At 40.2% G+C, this 23,054-nt stretch overlaps 1 protein-coding gene across 1 annotated transcript in view; it reads right to left on the reverse strand.

The window, feature by feature from the left end:
* LOC117496937 (phosphatidylethanolamine-binding protein 4) overlaps window positions 1-23,054 on the reverse strand; it is a 63,817-nt gene that overhangs the window by 18,039 nt on the left and 22,724 nt on the right. The window contains 1 exon segment of the mRNA XM_034148791.1: window positions 20,113-20,211. Coding sequence (XP_034004682.1) covers window positions 20,113-20,211 — 99 coding nt within the window.

A 23,054-nucleotide genomic window follows, 5' to 3' on the forward strand; every position in this document is an offset into this window, starting at 1 on the left:
TCTTTCATTTTTGTAAAGCACTTTGAATTGCCTTGTGTTGAAATGTGCTATATAAATAAACTTGCCTTGCCTTGCAGTGATGGCATATTCTATTAGGCCGACCATGAAGTAAGCGTCGCAAGGGGTACCAATGGGATTTTCTATTGGATTTTGTAATATTGCAGAAAATAAGGTCTCTTCAAGATCAATATGTGATACTCGTTCAACATGATAATCTCTGCATTTTAACACATCTTTAAAGATTGAGAGTGTAAAAGCAATCGGCAGAAGTAAAAAGCTAATGGCTATAAATGAACTACATCAGGGTTTCGTGGCTTCAGTTCACCAGCGCTAAGCTAAAGGCGGCTAATGTTCGCTTTGGTAATCGCTTTCTTATGACACAGAACCTTCAGACATTCACCAGCGGGGTAGTTACCAACATATTTTATGTCATAGAACAACATGTTATGTCTCATAAGTTTGTTTTAACCACAGATGTTATTTCAGGCATCTTTCCAAAAACACATTCAGAAAACCATTCAAGGCCAGGGATAATATAAATGCTAACCCTTTTACTGGTTTTAAGACTCATTCCTGCACCACTATATAGTCCTAAAAGACGACTACTGTGAGCTTTGCATTGCATGAGCTAGGTCTTCATCGTAGCAGAGCCATGCCATACGATGCAGTGGAAATGCCCCATTTTATCTCTTCTTCTCCTACACTTCCAACTGGCCTTCAACCAGCTATCCTTGCTATGTGGTCGTCTTCAAAGATCTCAAAACAGCTAGTCAGGTTCTCCATGAACTTCTGAACCAAAGTAAAATCTGTATGGCCTTAGAGAGTGTGCATCAGCTGCAGAAATAAATGCATCTCCAGGCTGATGGAGGTCAGCAAGGCATTATAAAGTTGAACAGTGATGGTATGGTGTTCTCATGCCATTATGGGGAGCCACCTTCCTACCAGGACCTGGGAGAGCATGAGACCACTTTCACAGGGAGCTCGATGGTGTAAAATACCATCAGCTTTTCTGTGTGACTGTCACTCTTAGAAGGCTATAGGGGGTCTCTGTGAACTCTGCATAGTCACAGAAACTTTTTCTTGCTGATTTCTATTACCATAGATCAGGGGTCTCCAACCTTTCTTCATCTGAGAGCTACTTTGAAAAAATGAAAGTGGCCAAGAGCTACTTGCATCACATCGCTTACATTTATTCACATAGCCCTCATCAGTTGAATTAAGCTATACTTTTGTACATGTGTGAAATTGCAATACCTAAAGCTTATCAAAAATCTTAACTTCACATCATGGTCCAAGAAAACGACAATGTCTCACATATTATTATGGCCCTCATAGTAAGTACATCACTGAGAATTCACATAAGTGTCCTTAATCACCACCTTACAAGCATCTTATGGCACATGTGTAAAATAAGTGCATTCACTCTTTGTCACAGTTAGTGAGATGATTGGCACTGCATGGAGTCCACCAGAGAGGTGTATGATGGAGTGTACCCACTTAGGTTCACAGAGTCGTTTAAATGTTAATCAGTCATTCTTGTTCTGTATTTAGATTTCACGACATTCATGTCAGAAAAAGCTGCTTCACAAAGGTATGTAGAACTGAACCAAATAAAGCAGACATGTTCAGTGCTGCTTGGTGAATGTTCTTATAGTTTTCTGGGTCTACAAGGCTCCAGAAATGTTGTGAGTTTTGCTGAGACTTAAGCTGAACATGATTTTGGAGATTTATAACCTCCATCTCCACAGGATTGACACTGAACAGTTGTTCAGCCATCTTTTTCTTCTTCTTCTTTGTCTTGACATTAAATTATAAACCATAATGAATCAATTGTATAGGTCTAGCCTCCCTATATCTGTGTGTGAAATTGTTCCATCCTCAACAACTAAAAACTAATACTTCTGCAGTCTCGCTGCAGCTTCTAACAACGGTCTTCTGTTAAAAAAAGGACACTGAAGGTCCTCCTGAATGTGGCATCACTAACATGACTTAAGTCTGAACACAGTAGACAACAGGAGTACAACAGCATTATAAAAACAAAAATAGTGCATGTCGGTGCACACTTACATTATCTGTTTCACTGTTACATAAATCCTATGAATGTATGAGATTAAGAGCTTCATCATATCTCAATCAGTGATTAAGTGATCAGGTCACTATCAGCCTGTCACTCATTAGTTTCGGGGGGGGGGGGGGTTTGGAGGAAAAGAGGAGACGGTGATTGCGGAAGCTCACATCCTGCCTTCACAAACTTTATACATGTATCAACTGAAAATAGCAAGAGGACATTCATACTCTGCAATCCAAGACTTGATTAAATCCACCAAAAACCTGACATGACGATAACGAGTGTTTTTCAAAAAACACAAATCCCTGCTGTGTGTCTCTGAGCAGCAGCGACGCGGACTGATTCAGAGCGGGTCATTCTGCTGTTGGTTCTGGACTGGTGTTGCTGGTGTTGGTGGATAAAGCAGACTGCCCCGTGTGTGGTGTCGCTGTACCGCTGTCACGTCTGTTCCTTGATCTCTGCGTCACCGACCAATTTGATATTCGTGTGACAGAAAACATTCTAAAATAAAAAACGTTATTGTCCGGCCGCGGCCGAAAAATCACGAAGTAACGTTACTACGCTATAATCGATAGCGGCGAGCTACTGAAAAGCTGCCCACGAGCTACCGGTAGCTCGTGATCGACGTGTTGGAGACCCCTGTAGCAGAGTAATGCCGTACGATGCAGTGGAAATGCCCCATTTGATCTCTTCTTCTACACTTCCAACTGGCCTTCAACCAGCTATCCTTGCTATGTGGTCTTCAAAGATCTCAAAACAGCTAGTCAGGTTCTCCATGAACTTCTGAACCAAAGTAAAATCTGCATGGCCTTAGAGAGTGTGCATCAGCTGCAGAAATACATGCATCTCCAGGCTGATGGAGGTCAGCAAGGCATTATAAAGTTGAACAGTGATGGTATGGTGTTCTCATGCCATTATGGGGAGCCACCTTCCTACTAGGACCTGGGAGAGCATGAGACCACTTTCACAGGGAACTCGATGGTGTAAAATACCATCAGCGTTTCTGTGTGACTTTCACACTTAGAAGGCTATAGGGGGTCTCTGTGAACTCTGCATAGTCACAGAAACTTTTTCTTGCTGATTTCTATTACCATAGATAAACAATGGCCCACAGTTCATCCCTGAAATGCACTGAGTAAAGGGGCATCAAACCCATATGGCTCTGTAACTGAGGCAAAACATGTGTGAAGAGGTTGAACCAGGTGCTGAAGAATGGCAGCTAACAGATGGCTTAACCTTTTGAACTGCAATGCAAACCCAAGCTAGAGAGTATTCCTCCAATCGAAGCTCTACTGTGCTCTGGAGAAGATGATCTGTGGCCTTTGCAGGTCACACATAACTTGGCGAAGACAAGTGCTGCATGCACTGGGAGAAACAACAGCCTCTATTTTATAACAGGCAACCTTTACTGCGCCATTGAGCAGCTGGTAGATGTGTATGGCATTATAGCACGTACAAGGTATGTTTTATTCATGTTTTCAAGTTGTGATGTCAACAAACATAGGGACATTTAAAAATACCAATGAATCAAACTTCAATTATTATATAAGTTAACATGTAAAGTAAATAATATTTTATTGGTTGATTCCAACTTTCACACACATTTGTTAGTCATTTTAAATCACCAAAATAATCAGTTAAATTTCTTATTTTGGCCCGTGCATAATTTGTAGTCTGTTTTGTAGTGCGGCAGACCACAGTTCAAATCCCTTTAATGAAGGCTAAACTTGCCAAACAAAAATCTGTAAAACTGATTACATTGAACCCTATTAGATTCAACATAACCCCTAACAATCCTTTCTCTCTCTCGATACGGTACATGAGCCCGTGTTATGAAAAAGCCTAATGGGCTCGAGTCCGAGTTGATTGGTTGGTAGAGCGACCTAATGGTGATCAGCTGAGCGGGTGGATTGGCCTCCGCAGGACAGGGTGAAAGCCAGTGGGGGAGTCACCAGGATCTGCTTCAGTGCCTCAACAAATTAACCCACTTAACAATGGCCATGCTGGACTAATGGCTTTAGTAAAGAAGCTCATTTGGCGTTGGTAATGAACTGAGTTGGAAACATAAACAGTCCAGTTATTAAGTGAACTCCAGCCATCACTGACATCACCCGACACACTGCGATGCACCAAACCTACACTTCTCCTGCCGTGCTCATTAGTAAGGAAGCATACCATTACTCAAATCACTGATTTAAGAAACTAGCCACCAAAACTCATTATCACCCTCATCTATTCAGTCTTAATTTGCATAAATTACACATTTGCCTTAACAAAGTGGCCGTGCTGGGCTGGTCATCTTATTCTTGCGGAGCAGATTGGGCCTAACGGGGCAGAGTACAGGCCACGGTGAGAGCGATTTAATAAGATAATTTAATCCAACATGGGTGCTGCTTCACTTACACCTCCTGTGTGTGTATGGGTGCTGATGAGTCTCTACTTTAGTACTGTTGAGGGAAGCCCAAGCCTGAGTTCCCAAGGTAACAGTCGGTTTGAGTGGGGGCTGGCTGACTCATTTGGAGGGAATCCTGGAACCTGAACAAGGCTGCCCACTCGCCCCCACCCCCAGCTTCATCAGCACAACAAGCAAACAAGGCGCTGACATGTCCCCATAAAGGGCTTCCCACTGACGGGGGTGGCACTGGAAAATCCCAGCCTACCGGTAGCATCAGAAGACACACACACAGAAACACGAGGCCTCACTGCTCCATGCACAGCAACTCACATCCATGGAGATAGTGAATTAATATAGGCTATAATGGAGCTGTATGGAGACAAATACATCCAGGCAAGTGCTGGATTTTGATTAATACATGAGAGGATGGGGGTGGAAGAGGAATAGGACGATTAAGTTTATTAAAACAGTCAATGACATAGTTTGAGTGTGAACGGTGACACAAAATAAATGAGTATTGAAACCTTGTAGGCCTGGGCGTGGAGGAGGATGAGAAAGAGAAGTGAGAGGATGAAGGAGGAGTAGGTGGACAATGGAACGAACTCTTTGCCCACACAATTCATCTAATTATTGAGAAATTAAAAGAGATCAACAGGCGTGTAATTGACCAGTTAATTAGTTCAAGGTCAGTCTTTTACTTTTTGATTTGGAAGGACGTTGGTGCAACTAGACGGGGATATTTTGGTGAAATATAGGGAGGCGTGTGGCGCAGTGGATAGAGCCTTGGTGTTGGTGTTGGGATCAGGTTCAAACCCCACTGCAGTCAGCATGTCGTTGTGTCCCTGGGCAAGACACTTCACCCCAAATTGCTCCTGTGGGGATTGCCCACAGTATTGAGTATGTAAGTCGCTTTGGATAAAAGCGTCCAACAAGTAACACGTAATGTAATATCCTGATATTTGCCCTGATTTTTTAACTACAGTAATAAACAGCTAACCATACAAAAGCTGGATTGTTATCCATAATGGATTTATGTAACTTTAATCCAGTATTGGGGTATTCATAGAAAACAAAGACAATTCAAAAGCTGAATAATTATTTTGAACAAAGTAAAATCAAGCCATCAAACAAAAAGAGAGCATGTAGTGGGTAATGCTGGCTGATAAGAGCAGCCATTTGATATGCTTCTGTCCGCGGTTATATCTGTTGATAACTCCATAGTTCATTCAGTGTCTTTAGTCATTAACAACTGAGAGCTGGTACAAAGGGATTTAAGAGGCAGCATTACTGTTTTGAATCGCTGGATGTTTAATTCTTCTATTATAATTGAGGTAGGAGCGAGACAGAGGTTATGGTAACTGGTGGAAACCTGTCCCACTTCACAGAAAGGTTAATGAACCTTACAAGTCCTATGGGAGATGGAGTATGCTGTTAATTTGACAAACGTGGGAAATAAATGCTTTTATGCTTTTATTGACGGTGACCAATAGCGGCCTTTGCTGAAATGAAAGGTTTTAGTCTTTTGGGTGCTTTGCTATGAGGCAAAACAATAATGTGGAATGCATTTGTTGGAAGAAACTAAGTACATAATTGTTTGAATAGCAATTTCAGGCCAAAAAAGCATCTTCATTAGTAATTCCTACTTTTGTGGAACATATAGTGCGCAAAATGTACAGTAACCTAATTCACGTTATGAAACATCTGCCTTTATTCTGAATACATTTGTGGCAATGGGGGATTTTAAAAGCTGCATTTTAAAATCTACATATTTCCACAATCCATTTTATACACCGCTGGTCTGGGTTTTAACAGGGCACCGAGGGTATTTTATACTGACAGCTGGAAGAGGAACATGTGCAACAATGTTGGTGCTAACCTGAATTGGTCTGTGGGTTAGAGGAAATCATCGTAAAAGGTGGTTGTATTACATATGAACAGAACAAGGGTTTTAGGCACAGGTCCAACTACTGTATACAGTGTGCATGATTAAGAGATTAAATGGATAATCTCCTTCCCATTCAATGAGCCTGACGGAGGCAGGGATCTGGTTTCTCCAAGATAGACCTTCACCAAGGCTTAAATCAAACCAACAGTTCACATAGACATTCATCGGTTATTTAAAGCTGTGAAGATTTAAAGAATCTTAGGTGAAACAAATGTGGTGTATATTGGAATATCCAGGTAAATGATATAGAAATCTTCCTTGCAGAATTAAACAATACATTCACAAACAACTAATTGTTATGATCTGCTGCCCTTATGATTATGAGATAACATGATTTTGTGTGGGATTGTAACAAAGCACATGCACTGAAGTACTGTACTTAGATATAATATTGAAGTACTTGTATCCAACTTGAGTATTTTCATTTTCTGCAACTTTGTATTTCTATTGTAGTGTTAAGTTACAATTTGAATGCAGAATGGAGTATTTGACATTGTGGTATTGCTAATTAACTTGGACATTTTTTGAAATCACAATGTACAGTATCCAAACTTAGGAGCTGCAACATTTTTACAAGGCAAGTTTACAATATACGACTCTCAATGAAGTGGTGGGGTAGTACAAATATGCCCTGGCCTCAAAAGTGTATTCTACAGACTTAAGAAAAAATATTTGTTTGGAAAAATACCCTACCATGATTATTTTATTCAATTAAAATTAGAATATTAACGCAAAAATAATCATTCGCTCCAATGTCGTGACTCACATCACACCTGCAACATCAGTCAAAAATGCATGTTTGCCAAATCCTGCCTTACCCCATATTCACTTTTGATTTGCATCAAGCTTTTCAACTTCAGCCTTAATATTTTTGCCTTTTTTTTAACGTGCTGTGTTCGCCATTTCCCATGGATGAGTGGTTATGATCTGGCACAGTGAACAATGAGAATACAATCAGAAGGCCTCTGCAGGTACAGACACCACCACACATGTCGAGTAGGTCATAAGTCAACATTGAGACAAGATATTTATGTTTGAGCCTATACATAGTTTTTTCGGATAATCATAATCACTCTGCCTTTAGTCATGATTTAGGTAACCCATACCGGCTGATCAGAAACACCGTAGTTCACTTAATTCGGGAATGTTTAAAAAATGTACCATACTTTAAAAAAGGACATATAAAGATGGGTCATTCAAATGTTTAAAATAGACTAACAATGCTGTCAAAGATTGCATCAGTTGTCAGCAGTTGCCATAGGAAAGACAGCGTCCTAATATCAATCTTTATTCTGCAGCTGTATAACTGGTATTGGAGTCGTCTAAGAGCAAAATTAAGACTGTCCTAACCTTATAGGCCAGTCTAGCATATCTTCGTGAAACCTGTCTTGTTCTTTGATACCCCTTCTCTCCCGAGCCAACTCTCTCTCTCTCTCTCTCTCTCTCTCTCTCACTCCTTTCTTTCTCGCAGCGATACTATGGGCACTGCTTCCTGCTTCCGGAACACACAAGAATCCGAGCTCCACAATCCCTCTTAACCTTTGACCTTGGCTTATTGTTACCTGTGAGCAGCACTGTGGCAAACATGTTGTACAAGTACTGCACAGCCCTGCAAGCTGTTTGTGTTCTGCAAGTATGGAGGGCAGGGGAGGAGGGAGGGAAGAGAGGGAGCTATTTAATCCCCCCCAAAGGAACTCCCCTCTCAACCCGTATCGTGAACTCGCAGGCAAATCGCGTTGCTTGAAGGCACACCACACACACACTGCTGTCTTTTTAATTTCATCAGCTGAAAGAAATCTATACAGTGCTTTGGAATCAGACTGAGCTGCGGAGAGACGTGAACTATACAGCACCCTGGAATGTAAACAGGTTTCTCACCAAGTGTAGCATAAAAATACCACAATGTAAAAAAACCTCTTGGCTATGATATTGGTCAATAGTACAGATCAGAGGTCTTAGTAGATGTTATGGTTGTTAGTCCTACAGCATATCAATGAGAAGAAGAACAAGTTGAACAAATCGAGAGAACAATTCAGAGGAAATGCAGCAACGCTACACAAATTATTCAACCGATACAATTCTGGCTTCTACTGCAAAGCATTGTCTTGATGGTGGCTTTTTTGCTTGCCATTATGAAAAGCATTATCTACTGAGAATATGATGAACGCTGTTATTAAATCCCATGCAGTCAGCTGCTTGATTAGGAACAGATATGGGCAGAGAATGTACTCATCTCTTGTCCAATTGTAATTGTCAACTGGTTCTGAAAAATACTCACAAAAACAGGAACAATTGTTATTAAATATTCATAAAACTGTGCAAATATCTACATATAATTATCAAACCATCATCTAAGTTTGGAAACAGTGATGGCCAGAGTTATGTGTTCTGGTATGTGAACGCTCTTTGTTTTATTATACAGAATCTAATTATTTGTTCAATATACAATAAAGTTCTTTGTCATATCCTGTAGCTTTCTAATTTAATAGTTTGCTATAACTTTTGGAATACAAACAATCCTAATAAGTACGTACAGTTAGACAGGCCACCATAATATCTGCCAACTTTGCATTCATAGCTGTCACACTTAATTATCGTGCCAAAAAAAAGAAAATACATTGGCTGCAGGAGGTCTTTTGTGAAGTCTTTGTTTTTGTGTACAATTAACTGGCAAGCATGCTATATACTTAAGTAAGGGCTATTTTAGGTGTGCATAATTGTTAGTGAGTTGTTTTTATCAGCATGCCTCACTCCCCCTTCACCGCACCCTATCAGGAGACACCCCTAAGAGGAAGCATTTTCCACAGCCGCGGCCCCAGCAACCCCCCACTAACCCTGACATTTGTCATTTTCCCGCCCCTCTCTCTCCACCCCCCCCCCTTCTGCTTTCCATGCCTGCTTTGTTTCCCCCTTGTCCATGTCTGTCAAAATTGACCAGTTTACAGGTAGGTAGGCAGACTCCGGCAAGCCCCCCACCTGTACCCTGAAACGCATGAATTTGCACGCAGGGCTGACTGCCAGAGATCCTGCTTTACTGACTGAAGTGGAGGGTGAGGAGGGGGGGGGTATGACAAAGACGACAGCTTGTGTGGGGGAACATTGTCTGCGGCTGCGACTAGAAATCTTTTCAGGAAAAACAGGATTTTATACACAATGGTCGTGGGTGTGAAGAAAGGGGCACATATTAAAAGAAGCGCTTTATGTGTGCAGAGCTACTGGTTTTAAAAATGCATTTAGATGGAGAAGGTCCAATCTGTTCTTTTTTTCTCCCTACTAGGCTATACAGTAGTGTGACAGACTGGATCAAAGGGGGCTTTCCAGGTTGTCCTTGTTTTTTTGGAGACTAATCGGGATACAGTGTGCAAGGTACAATTAATGTAACACACCAACACGCTATAGGCCTACTTCCTTTAAAAAAAATGTGAGAGAATTAATTAATTTATCACGGAGAAGAAAACTAAATGTGTTAAAGCAATAGGAATGTAGTCTTTCTTATAAAAAACTATTAAAGAGGCTCTATTCTGCTCATTTTCAGGTTCATATTTGTATTCTGACATGTCTCCATGCTTTCATGTTCAAAAAGCTCTTTATTTTTCTCATACTGCCTGTGCTGCAGCACCTCTTTTCACCCTCAGTCTGAAACCAGAGCCCAGTCTGCTCTGATTGGTTAGCTGGTCGGCTCTGTTGTGATTGGTCAACTGCTTAGAGATGTCCCGCCCCTTGGCCTATAACGTACAATGTGTTGGAGCGCTAGCCAATAGAAGCACCAGTAGGGATGTCATTATGCTACGGAAGTAAACAAAGGGGTCGAATGGAGGCGTTTCAGGCGGGAAAAACTCCCTCTGAAGGGAACTTTGGGATTTTAGCATCTGCAGACCATTTATATGCACAAAAACCTGTATAAGAAACTACAGGAAAAGATAAGATTTACAATCATAAAAGGGCCCCTTTAAGTAGCATGTGAGAACTATAATGTATGGATGATGAATTCCTCGCTGCCCAAACAACATTCATAGCTTCTGACAGGAGATCGCAGCTCACGTTCTTCATGCAGTGAAACCTCCTCTCAATCATCTCACCACGGCAACCACAGCAGGAAGGTCAGTTGTTATAGAGATAGCAAGAAGCTTGGTAGGTTATCAGATACAGAATTGTGTGTGTGTGTGTGTGTGTGTGTGTTTGTTGTATGTGGACGGGGGATGGTGCTGACAATTGAGCGGAGGATTCTTATGTAATTCTCCCTTTAGGTGGCAGAGAACAGTGAGAGCAGCAGCCCACACTGAAGACTGGAGAAGAGCCTGTTTGTTAATAAGCTGCAAGTGAGTATTAGTAGTTAGAAACGTTTTTAACAGGCTGTTGGACCAGGGGGAGTCCAGATGTAGCAAAGCGTTAGACACGAATCAACGTGACAGCAAGTTTAAGTTCCGGTTTTGCACTAAGATCCATACACACTGACAACACCTGGACTACTAAAAAGTATGTTCCCATACAAAGAAACTGAATTGAAAGAAAGAAACAACTACTTTCGGGGGAAAGTTAAAGTTACATTTGGACATTTTACAAATACAGTTATAATCGAAGTTTGTGTAGAGAGGAGGTTGGGATGGACGGATGTGTTACACCATGGAGATCTCTGTTAGTGACCTATTTTAAACGAAAAGTAAACTTACTTATGTAATAAATGTACTTAATTTAGGCCAAACCATAATCTTTGACTACATTTCACCAAGTAGTTTTGTTGCTTTTATGTTTTGTTTCAAATCAAGTTAAAGGGGCCCTATTACGCTAATTTTGAGGTTTCATGATTGTATTTTGGTTCACTTACATGCACAAAAACGTCTAACCCAGGGGTGCCCAATACATCGATCGCAAGGGGAGTGTGGGTAGATCGCATGGCATTGAATTAAAAAAAAAGTTAGCCTATCACCTCACCTCGCGGAGGGAGCCTCATCTGAAGCGCAAACAGTTTCTCCACTCGCAGTTCACTAGCACCCACCCCCCCCCCCCAGGGCTGCACGATTTGAGAAAATAATCTAAATGCAATTTTTTTTGTAAAATGCGGCCATATCTCCGGCTAGGAAGGTCGTATCAACGTGCTCCCGTCTCTAGCGCCCCCGCAGCCCGAGCTACGAGTGAAAGAACTAAACTTACATGAAACTTCCGTTGGGTTGCTTTAAAGTCAAGCTTCAGTTTAAGATTCACCCTGTAATAGATGTAGAACATGTGATGGAGCATTACTAACCTGACTCAGACGGTTTGTTTCACCAAAGCATCTAGGAAAGCTCCATTGGAAGCCATTTGGAAAAGTATTTCAAAAATACTTGGCAGGTGATTGGATCAATCTGTCAATCACCTACTATCATGGGCCACTTCCGATTGGTTAACAATGGCTGGTACATGTGGAGCACAGCACTTCTGATTGGTGTGGATGACTGACACACAAGAAGAACTAAACAAAAAAATCGATTAATCGTTCAGCCCTGGAAGAAATAAAATTCCCTCAATTGCGAATGAAGAATTAGTTGTATTGGAACATCATTTTAAGATTAGCAGACAGCAAACGCATACTGCCACACATAAACCTTAAAAAAGGAAAAAGAAAAGACGAGCCAGGCTAAAACCAAAAAAAGCCAAACTAACAAACACTAGTGTCCTAGGGAAGCTGAGAGGCTGTGAGGAGAGTCAGATGAGCTTTAGTGAGGGAATGACTTCCACAGGCTGAACTCCATGTAGTAGCACCTCTGACATTTGTCTGGCTGTAGCTGACAGCAGGATGAGCACCGCTCTAAATGTTAAGCACCTCCAGCTGAGCCTCCATGTTAAGGGCTATTGTTGACTTGTACCGAGGGAGGTTTTTGGATAATTTATGAAAAAAGCATAAATGACCTTTGTATAAACTTTATCCGGCTCAAAACAAAAAAAGTACAAAATACAAGTTTTCTGACTTCTTGGTAATTTACTAAAACATTTGTTTAAGTTCTGGCACAACTCCTAATCACATAAAACACAATCACTTAGTTTACTTACTCCTCACACATATATCATTAAGAACAATCTGTTATTATTTAAGCACTGCACACAATGAACATGTGTTCATGCTGTCAGTTTAGGTTTAAACAAAAGATGACAACAGGTGCTCAGAGTGGAGTTTAGACACGAGTAAAGTTGCTTCATATGACTTGGAGCCAGGAGGCACGTCTGTGTAAAAGTTTGTGAAACCACAAACAAGCCAACTGTTAACCTGGGTTATGAGCATGTTTAGCAACTTTGGAGAAAAAAAAAAATCACATTAAAAAAGGAAAATTGTTCAATTCCTTTGCGCCCACCCCCTTGTCATAAGATATGGATGTCCCGTAAGGTTATTTGTGTTTGCTGGGAAATGAAGTGCTCAACTGGATTAAAAACATACTGCATATGTTTGGAAATCTGTTTCCCTGGGCGTATGAGTGGAGTGAGCGAGCGTGAAGCAGCAGCTTGCGTCTCCTCCAAGAGAGAGGGCAGACACTCTCATCATTAGCTGGGCTACAATGTGCTCCTCTACCTGCTCCAATCTGCACAGCCAGGCTCCTCTCTGACGCCAGACAGATGTTCCCAGCACGAGGTGCAAAGTACGGAGAGGGGAAACGAGAGTGAGCAGGAGAGAGGCAGAAGAATGGAAATATTCAGCAGAGTACACAATAAGAGTTTAATTATGAATAATACCAATGCTTCTTTGTTCTCACAATGAAGCTAGCTGTGGTTCGTCTGGCCTTTGGGAAAATGTTTTTGGCTTCCATATGGGGGCAGCTGTCTGTCAAAAAAAAAAAACGCTTAAATCATAACATCCCACAGTAGGGATAATTACAGGATAAAGAACAATGCAAATGTGTATGTTTATTTGCAATATTGGATAGGTATGTTTTAAAACAGACTCTTTGACTTGTGCAGAGGTTAAATAGTAATTTCAGCACTCTGTACTATCATCTGCTGCTGCTCCGAAACTAATCACTAATGACTGTTTAAAAAATAGTTGACAAACTGAAACTGAACGAGACATTCTCTATTGTTTACGTACATGTTTCTTTAACAAGCCAAAGGAGATTTGACATGAGGAAGGACAACGCTTTAGCTAGGTGTCGGAAAAGTGTCGGACTTCATGCCAACAATTCAGAAGTCATAAAGGGAAACAAACTCTGATTTCTCTAACCAGTTCATCATGGCCTTCTTCTGAAAGCAGCACATTTTTGTTTCCTTAGTACTGTAAATACTAGTATTTTAAACTCGAGATGAATCATGAATAATTGTAACTAGTCACAGGTGTTTATAGTGATTAACGCATTTTAATTATTTTTAACAATTGACAGCAACACCTTTTTTGTTACTGAACTTCTAAAAGCATCCACTGAAAGACTGAAACTACTGAATATTGTCTGAGAAGTCACAAACTAGTGTTGTCTTGTCATGTTACAGAGATGTGGGGATGTGACTTACATAAATAAAGGACTGTTCTGGATGCACTTTTTGAAGATAAAACACATCCTAAACTTGTGAAAACATCTAACGAAAAGACCTGTAGAAATAAATATATGAAGAGCCATTACATTACATTGGTTGAAACATTGTATTTCTTCATTATAATCAGGCTACACAAACAATACTGTTTTGTGGGGGGGTTGACTTGTTGATGTGGGAGTTGGGAACAACAAAGAGACCCCTTTTTTAGTAAAAAACATTGAAGGAAATGCAATAAAGGGTTACACGCCTAATAATTTGCAGTTAAAGGACATCTTGAGGTGTGGAGCAGACGATCTCTGCAGGCCGCAGAATTCACAAACACAAAGCCAGCTGGTGTGATACCATCACAATACTTCACTGTTTGTATTTGCCTGACCAGCAGTGAACACAGCTCTGCAGCCCCTTTGGGAGCTGCTACAACAGAGAAGGATGTTAAAGCTTGCAGATCCCTCATGCACCATAATAACGAGCACAGCAACTGTCCAACTGGCCTTCAATTAGCCGGGGAGCTAACAAACATGAGGGCTTCCAATCCAAAAACCTTATTGAAGAAATTAGATAGAAAACTGAATGAGCACAGCTTGAACAGATTAAGACTGATCACGAAACTCTTGTTTGTTTTAATAAGATTGCTGCTATCCAGAGGTGGAAAAAGATTCTTTACTTAAGTAGAATGACTTATACCACACTGTAAAAATACTGAATTTCAAGTAAAAGTACTGCAATGAGAATGGTACTTGAGTAAAGGTATTTAAGTACGATTAGGACAATGTACTTAAAGGAGAACAAAATGATATAATACAATTATATATTAAATATCTTTACGCAAAAGCAGTATCTTCATATTTAAGAAGCTGGAACTACGAAATATTTTTAACAAAGATATTATTAGCAAAGTGGGTGCCATTCATTTTCTTTTAACCCACTCGTTGTTTTAGTTACTTAAATATAATGTTGGATGGTTTAATCAATACCAAATAATCATATTTGAAACATTTTTCACAAGTATTGTGTATCAAAATCTTAATGTATAAAGTATATCAATCTGTAAAATAAATGTAGTTGGGTAAAATGTACATAATTGGCTTCCAAAATGAAGTAGAATGGAATAATAAAGTAGTATAAAATGAAAATACTCGGTTAAAGTACAATGTGTAGAGTACTTCAGTAAATGTACTTAGTTATTTTCCACCACTGCTGCTATCCCATCCATCAGATCCATGCCTTGTGCTTCTATTCTATTTACGCAAATAAAATAAATGTATGTAATGTCAATTTTTTATCATTTTTACAAATTGAGGCAAACTGTCTGGGAGATAAATCCTCAGCAGAGTAACTTCCTACATCATAAAAAGTAAGAATAAATCCATATGAACCTAAGGCTACACATCAATATTTAAATGGGTTTTCACAGCGATAATGAACACCTTGGCTTTTCTCAGAGCAGAAAAGAGCTTTAGCTGGGGCACTCTCTCGCAAGTTCATATTGCATCATTTGGACTCACAAACTGCCAAAAGTATAATGAGAGAATAAGTATTAACAACTAAGAGTAAGACCCAGTGCTGCATTTATATAAGCCTCCTCTATTCAGTTACTAATGATTTGCTTGTTACAGTAATCATCGCTGCGAGACCATACCGGAACATCTGCATTGATTCAGACTCTGGGAGCGCAGAGAGGGAGGGAGATGCTCACAATCTGGATCTCAACTTCGAGAGCGAGACAACAAGCTGTTGATGGTTATTTTGGTAATTGTCCATAATTGATGTAAAACACAGAGTGTGTTGAAGAAGATTCTGAATGATGGTTTCTGTAGCTTGAGAGGTCGCGGAAAATGGGCAGTTGTGATGAAAATGCACAAACATCATCTAATAATGTGAGTTTTAAATGCAACAAGACAGCTGGTGGGAGAAAATGAGACACCTAGCAGCAGTTTACTCTTAACTGATGGAGTAAATTGTTCTTGGCAGTCGAAAGCAATGATGTCGTAAATTATACATCCAGTTAAATGCAAGATTTGACTTCGAACATTAAAATCTTATTGTTTTACACATCCAGCTGGGCAGTAATTGTGCATATTTATCAATATTTTGAAGCTTAATAGATGAACTTACATATATAAAGTCAGTAAGTTAGGATATTTATTATGCCATGCACACATTTTTTTTTTTAAATCACAGAAATGCATAGCAAAAACGGCAGAATGTATCCTGCCAAAAAACAGTCCATGTCAATAGGTCAAGATTTACACTGAACATGATTGTTTTACACGTTTAGTTGGGAAATTATTGTGTATATTTATGAATATTTAAAAGCTTAAAAATATGAACTTATGTATATAAAGTGTGTTAGTTAAAAAGTTGTGTTGTAGAGTTTAACATTTCTGACTTTAAAGCCAAAATCTATTCACAAGACCTTATTTAGTAAACATATTATACATATTTTGAAGCTTAAATAGATGAAGTTACATCATTTAATGTCATTTTTGTTATGTATTATATTGTGCACACACATATGTCAATCACACACTAAAAAGTAGAGTTGTAGTGGTTAAACATTTTACTTTAAAGCCAAGATGTAGTAACAGGGCCCACACATGTTTACATTTCTTTTAACATTATTAAAGTGCCACAAAAATGCAAAGTAGTTATTTCAAAAAAAGGTTTTTCCTATATCAATGAGTTAGTTTAAATTCACTCAGTTTAAATTGACATTAAAATGAAGGTATTACATCCTCTGTATGTAATAAGCCTAAAACTTAGATTACATTGTTCTAGTTGCTCTCACCTTTGTAGGGCAAAAAGGGCCATACAATCTTATATAAAAGATCAAATGTAATCCTCCTGAAACAAGTTCTAACTTTAAAGGTCACCTATTATGCAAAATTCACTTTTTCATGTCTTTTATACATAACCATGTGTCCCCTCTGTGTAAAGAGATTCTGAACGTTTATATAAAAACCTGTCTGAAAATGAGCTGATCAGAATTTTGGCCACTTTATGTCATAACGATTTGTTGGCTTGTGTAACCATTAGCCAATAACCAACCAAGGTAACCCCCCCCCCCACCTTATCACCTGAATCTCCTCCTAGAGCAGAGTACTTTTCCCCGGAAATCTTTAGTTCCAGAACTATCTAGTAGATCGCGTTCACACCGGAATAAGTCCCTGAGGGAGCCGCTGACGTCACTTCTTCTTCTTCTTCTTCTTCTGCTTTGGGTTTACTGGCAGGCCACAAACAACTTCACGGCGTATACTGCCACCCGAAGTCCCCAGCCGGAAGTCCCCGGAGTTGGGGGCTGGCTTCAGTAGAAGCTGCTGGGACTCCCAGCAGCTTCTACTGAAGCCTTCCGAGTAAATCGCCAGAAACGCCGACACCTCATCACTCCACCGCTCCCATGTTTTCTTTTGTGTTGCCATAAATTAGTCTCTCTGCGTTTGTGTGCTGGGCTAATGCTAATGCTAATAATGCTAATGCAAGCAAATAAAATGGCGGCTTCACAAAACTTTTCAGAGTTTTACGGGGCGTGGTTTGCAATTCGCCCAGCCAATCAGAAATTGGAACCTTTTTCTCCCCAGGAAAGTACCACCTCTCTAGCAGGGACTAAAAAGGGGTGAAACGGTTTGCAAAAAAAAGTTCTAGTTCCAGATCTTTTTGGTGTGAACGCAAAATCCCAGGAACTATCGGAACTATTCCTGGGAAAAGTACTCCGGTGTGAAAGCGCCTAATGTGTTATTTGTAACCAAATATCTCTCAGAGGGGCGTGGGGAGTGGCTCCTTATTTTCATCGAAAGTAACAGACAGAGAATCAGCACTTTTGAAACAGGACTGAAACAGAGGGGATTATGGGATGCTGCAATGATCTGTTTGGTATTTGGAGCCAAACACTTCAGAGACATGTTTTGTATATATCTGAGACCTCTAATATATTGATGAAAAACAGTATACTAGGGGACCTTTAAGAATCATCCATCGAAAAACACTCACCACAAATGTAGAAAACGGTTGCCTGTAACTGTACAGTAGCTAATGCTCAATGCTGCTTCACATAAGGCTCCACACTGTAGTTGTGGATGAACACTTATAAGTAATTGAGACAGTGTACAGTATGTGGCAACAAATATCACTCTCTCACTCTGTGTTTAAAGAGGGTTTTGGCATGGCTGACACAAAGTGAGGAGATCCTGAGCACATGTTTGGATAAGTGAAGAGCGAGCTACATAATTCTGCTCAAAGCATGTGAGTGATGACTCTATAACACAAGTCCAGAGTGTCCTTGTTCTGTTGCCATCGCTTCTCTAATGAGACCTCTCTGAAGAACCAGAGTGAATCTACAGCACCGTGTGGCTCAGTCCAGCTTGACCTCGCTCCACCCTCGGTAGAATTAAGGACATCTTCTACCTTCTTGACTGTGGCTATGGATAAAGAATACACACTAATTATAGAAACATCTACGAACTAGGGCAAAACTGCATGACCTTGGACTAATGAATATATATGAAGAGAAAATGGCTGCTGCATCTTGTTCTGTTTGACGAGCAGGGATCAAAACGCTGATCCGTTTGACATGAGAGGGCATGACCCCTGACTTCAGCGAAATAAACTTATTTTCAAGAACAACCAACACATTGACAGAAATAACAATTTAAATGCCAAGCATGTCATGCACAAGCTTCACTAAACAAAATAACAGAGAACCAAAAAGTGTTTCTTATCATATTTCCTCACTAGTTTAGTCTCTTTATTTTGAGTTGTATATATACCTGCATTGATTCATAAACTGCCCTACATTGCTGTAAAAATCTGCCCTGGAACAAAAACCAATGCATTCACATGGACCCTTGAAAAAACAAAACGCAGGTTGTGGGATGTCACCTCGCCACCCCGGTCAATTAAACACCTCCCACTACAGGTTGGCTTCACTCAAAAGGCTCATTAACCCTTCTGACCAACCACCAGTCACAATCAGAAAAACATCCGTCACATTGGCCAATCCCTACATGGGCAACGCAGGTCAACACCCACACAAGTGACAGGGAATTGAATTGCTGGAGAGAACGTGGTTTGTCTGTGCACTTGAAAGACATTTGTTTATTCACAGCGGGCCACATTGACTTGTTTTTTTGTATATAATTGATATATGCGAGTGATACGAGGTAAATATTCTTCCAGGCAAGCATGAATGCGGTTGCATAAATCATCTCTAAAGCAGAACTGATGAGCTGAATCACAACATTTTAAATTCAAACCCATTGAAAGGTTTACTAAAATAAATATCCCAGATACATCACATTTGGAAATCAATGTGGCATGTACTTTAAAGTACAACTACGCCTTATGAAACGAAACGGGCGCAGCGATACATCTGAAGCGTCTTTGTGTGCTTGTTTTTTTTCAGACCACTAGTCTTAATCTACTGGGTTGATCTCTCGGTTCCCGCGGGATTATAAGATGTCTGCAAACCTCCAAATATTTGAGGCAATCAACAACTCAACACGCATTTGGCGTTAGAATGCAAGAATGTGAAAACACACAAACGAACGGATAAAAAGGAGTGAAATATGAAGAGAAATAAGGGGGATCGGAGCGGTGCCCATTTCGGGGGTGTAAAATATGGAGAAGTGTGGATCATTGGGGGAGCTGCTCTGCCTGGGGGAACAGATGAAGGGAGGACACTCTGCCAAGATCTCTCCACTGGAGGGGGAGCTGAGGGACTGCAGCTCTATGGGAGGAAGAGTGTGCGCCTCGCATGCTGCTCTCCTCAATCTCAGTCTCACACGCCTGCATCGACACGTCGTCCCAGGCTCTCGCAGCAGAGGGAAATTGCTGCTGACAGGGCCTTGCAAACTTTCACAGCCATTTAGAAAGACTTACTCCCACACTTTTGTCACAGGCATTTATTGCACAAGATACATGATATGAAAAATTTACATTTTTTGAACTTGGCATCCCTTTTATTTTTACCAAGTTAGGCTTAAAAACCATTCATAATTTTTCAGCCTTGCGATCAGGCCCCAGTGCAGATGTAAACACAAGACATGCCAAGTGAGACCCCGAGATAATGAAAATGCACAATTTTCAAGAAAGGAAATCCAAATGCTACTTCGTACATTTGGGCTCCAAATCCAATCATGCTGTCCCGTGTTACTATCACGGAAACACATGAGGCTGTCTTAAGTGAGATCAGAGGTTATTGCAGATGTTCTGTACCTTTACGTCCACGAGCAGCCAGTGTGTCCAGGGAGCAGAGGTTGGTTTGGTGCGGCTTGGAGCATCAGGATCAACCATCACCAGAAAAGAACTCTTCTTCTGCAAACAGAAGGGTTTTCACATATTATTATTCTAAAACAGACAAAGTGCTTAACTTCACTACCACAGACAGTGAGATTGGCCCAGAGGAAGTGGAACATTAACATCGGTACCTGATCCCTTTTGCTTTTGCAGCCATGTGCTGTTCGTGCATCACTTTGCCCAAGGCTTGAGAGCCATCTCTGCAGCTAACAACACTTTGTTTAATACTTCAAAACAGATGCTTCATTTCACTTTCTTAGCTTCCACTTATTGTAACTAAAGATGCTGCAAAATGTGATTTTTATTGTGGATTATTGTGGATATTTTTTAAATAGTTACTTGATTTATTGAGTGGGTACACAAAGCTGGGAAACAATTCATACCAGAAGGTTGGATTTGCCTTTTGTTGGCTTGACGCATTATCTTAACACTGCCTTACTTCAGCTGTCAAGGCTAAAATGTTGCTTGGAAAACAAAAAAATACATGTGGCAATATTGTTGTAAAAAAGCTTGAAATAAAACTGTTATTAAAAGGTGACGATATACATGAGAAAGTGTTGTGTAGCCATTCTGAACACCAAGTACAGCACACTCCTATTGCAAAAATACAGCTATTTTCTTCTGTTATTCCCTAGACTTAATATAATTACTGTGACATCAATAAAAATGACAACATTTTGGATCGGATACAAAATCTTCTCGTTAACATATTCGCTGTAACTTTCTGCCACTTAACCAGTATCTTTGGACCCCTCAATCTGTCAATAGATAAAGTGAGAGAAAAAGCATCTTAACTAACACTTGATCACAGTTATTGGACGTTGACTTGGCGGCTTAACTGCTGGAAAATCTTCATTCTGTCTGTCCCTAAAAGTTAGAGAATTATGAGAGCAGATTGAATTATTGCGAGAGCACATTTGTCATCCCTGGTCCTATGCCCAAAATCTGCCAGACCATATGATGGGCTTTTTTTATTTTGTTCACTTCCTCTACAAACAGAGACATTAATCAAGGCTGTTTCAATCCACGATGTCCTCTTACTGTATATATACACACTTTCAACTGAAAACCATGATGATAATACATAAAAAAACAGATGCAGCGTATCTTACATTCCTACGCTGTCTGCCAACAACACGTCTGTGAAACATTTAATAGAATCAAACGCTCGCATGTAAACATAAACCTCAAATTTATGTTTGTTGTGTCTTATCAAAACATTCTTAAAGGCCTCTGAAAATTATCGTAAGCCGATGTTCTTGAATGAGATAAAGAAATAGTCATGTATTTTTCTGCAGATGCTCAGTTTTCAGAAGGATTCTCTGCCTACCTGACAAGCAGTAATACGCGTAAACAACTAAGCCTAATAATAGGATAATACTGTAGTCTCAGCGATAGTGCCTGCAGGTAACATCCAGACACACCAGCAACAATAGAGCCTCCTCCACAGCCTGTCAAAAGTGACTCTATATCAGTGACCCCCCCGGGCAGCTTACCAACCATGACCTGTTGCCTTCTCAGGAGTTGTAATCCTCATTTGTACATATTTGCTACCAGGCAAATACACTGTGCTAATGTAGTTACACTAATATTCAAGTCAGGCCCCGATGCATTCAGAAATAGCATGGTTTCAAATAAAACACACACACACACACACACACACACACACACACACACACACACACACACACACACACACACACACACACACACACACACACACACACACACACACACACACACACACACACACACACACACACACACACCACACACACACACACACACACACACACCACACACACACACACACACACACACACACACACACACACACACACACACACACACACACACACACACACACACACACACACACACCACACACACACACACACACACACACACACACACACACACACACACACACACACACACACACACACACACACACACACACACACACACACACACACACACACACACACACACACACACACACACACACACACACACACACACACACACACACATGAAATGAGAGCATTTAAATTCAAAATGACCTCCAGTCACAATTATCACTGAAAGAAATAGCACTTTATTGGATATTTCACGAAAGTTACCATGGATGGAGATAAACTGAATAGGACAGGCTTCCCAAAGCCAAATTTAGAACAAAATTAAGTAGATTTCACATTAATTTCCATCAAAAACAACTGAAACATGGTGTATTTATGGTAGGCACCAGATTTCAATGATTTATGCGCACATTTTGTGCTTGAATTTCTACCTGTAAGAATCTGGCGGGTCCAGCTGGCACGGGCAGCAAATAATACAAGAGGCTCCCTCCATGCTTGCACTTCACACATTGTGGCATGTACCCTTCTCTCTTACATGGACACTTTTTCTCTCCATCTGTCAAAATCCACATTAATTACGCACAGATATGTGTGAAAGACTCCAGGGAAAAACAGATGCATATTCTGCCATCTGAAATAATTTATCATGGCTTGAACAAACTAAATGTATATCAAAACTGGAAACTGAAAGGAACACATTTCCTAAAATATGTTATGAGTATTAACCACTTTTAGTAATGAGATAACATTTGAGCCTTCATGATCATTTGAGATTTAGATCTGCTGCAGTTTAACAATTCTCTGACCAATGACACTTTTTTTTAAAAGTTGTATGTCAGACAAAGCTATTAGTAAAGAATTATTTTAATGTTTTTCATAAAGAGAATTCACATTTATTTAAAAAGAGTTAGAGGTCAGCAGCCCACTCTTTTAAACTCGGTAATGCTATCTAAAGGACTTTGAAAATATCAGAGATATCTGATAGCAGAAGTGAAATCTGGG

This window comes from Trematomus bernacchii, unplaced genomic scaffold (assembly GCF_902827165.1).
Source record: "Trematomus bernacchii unplaced genomic scaffold, fTreBer1.1, whole genome shotgun sequence".
Taxonomy (NCBI): domain Eukaryota; kingdom Metazoa; phylum Chordata; class Actinopteri; order Perciformes; family Nototheniidae; genus Trematomus; species Trematomus bernacchii.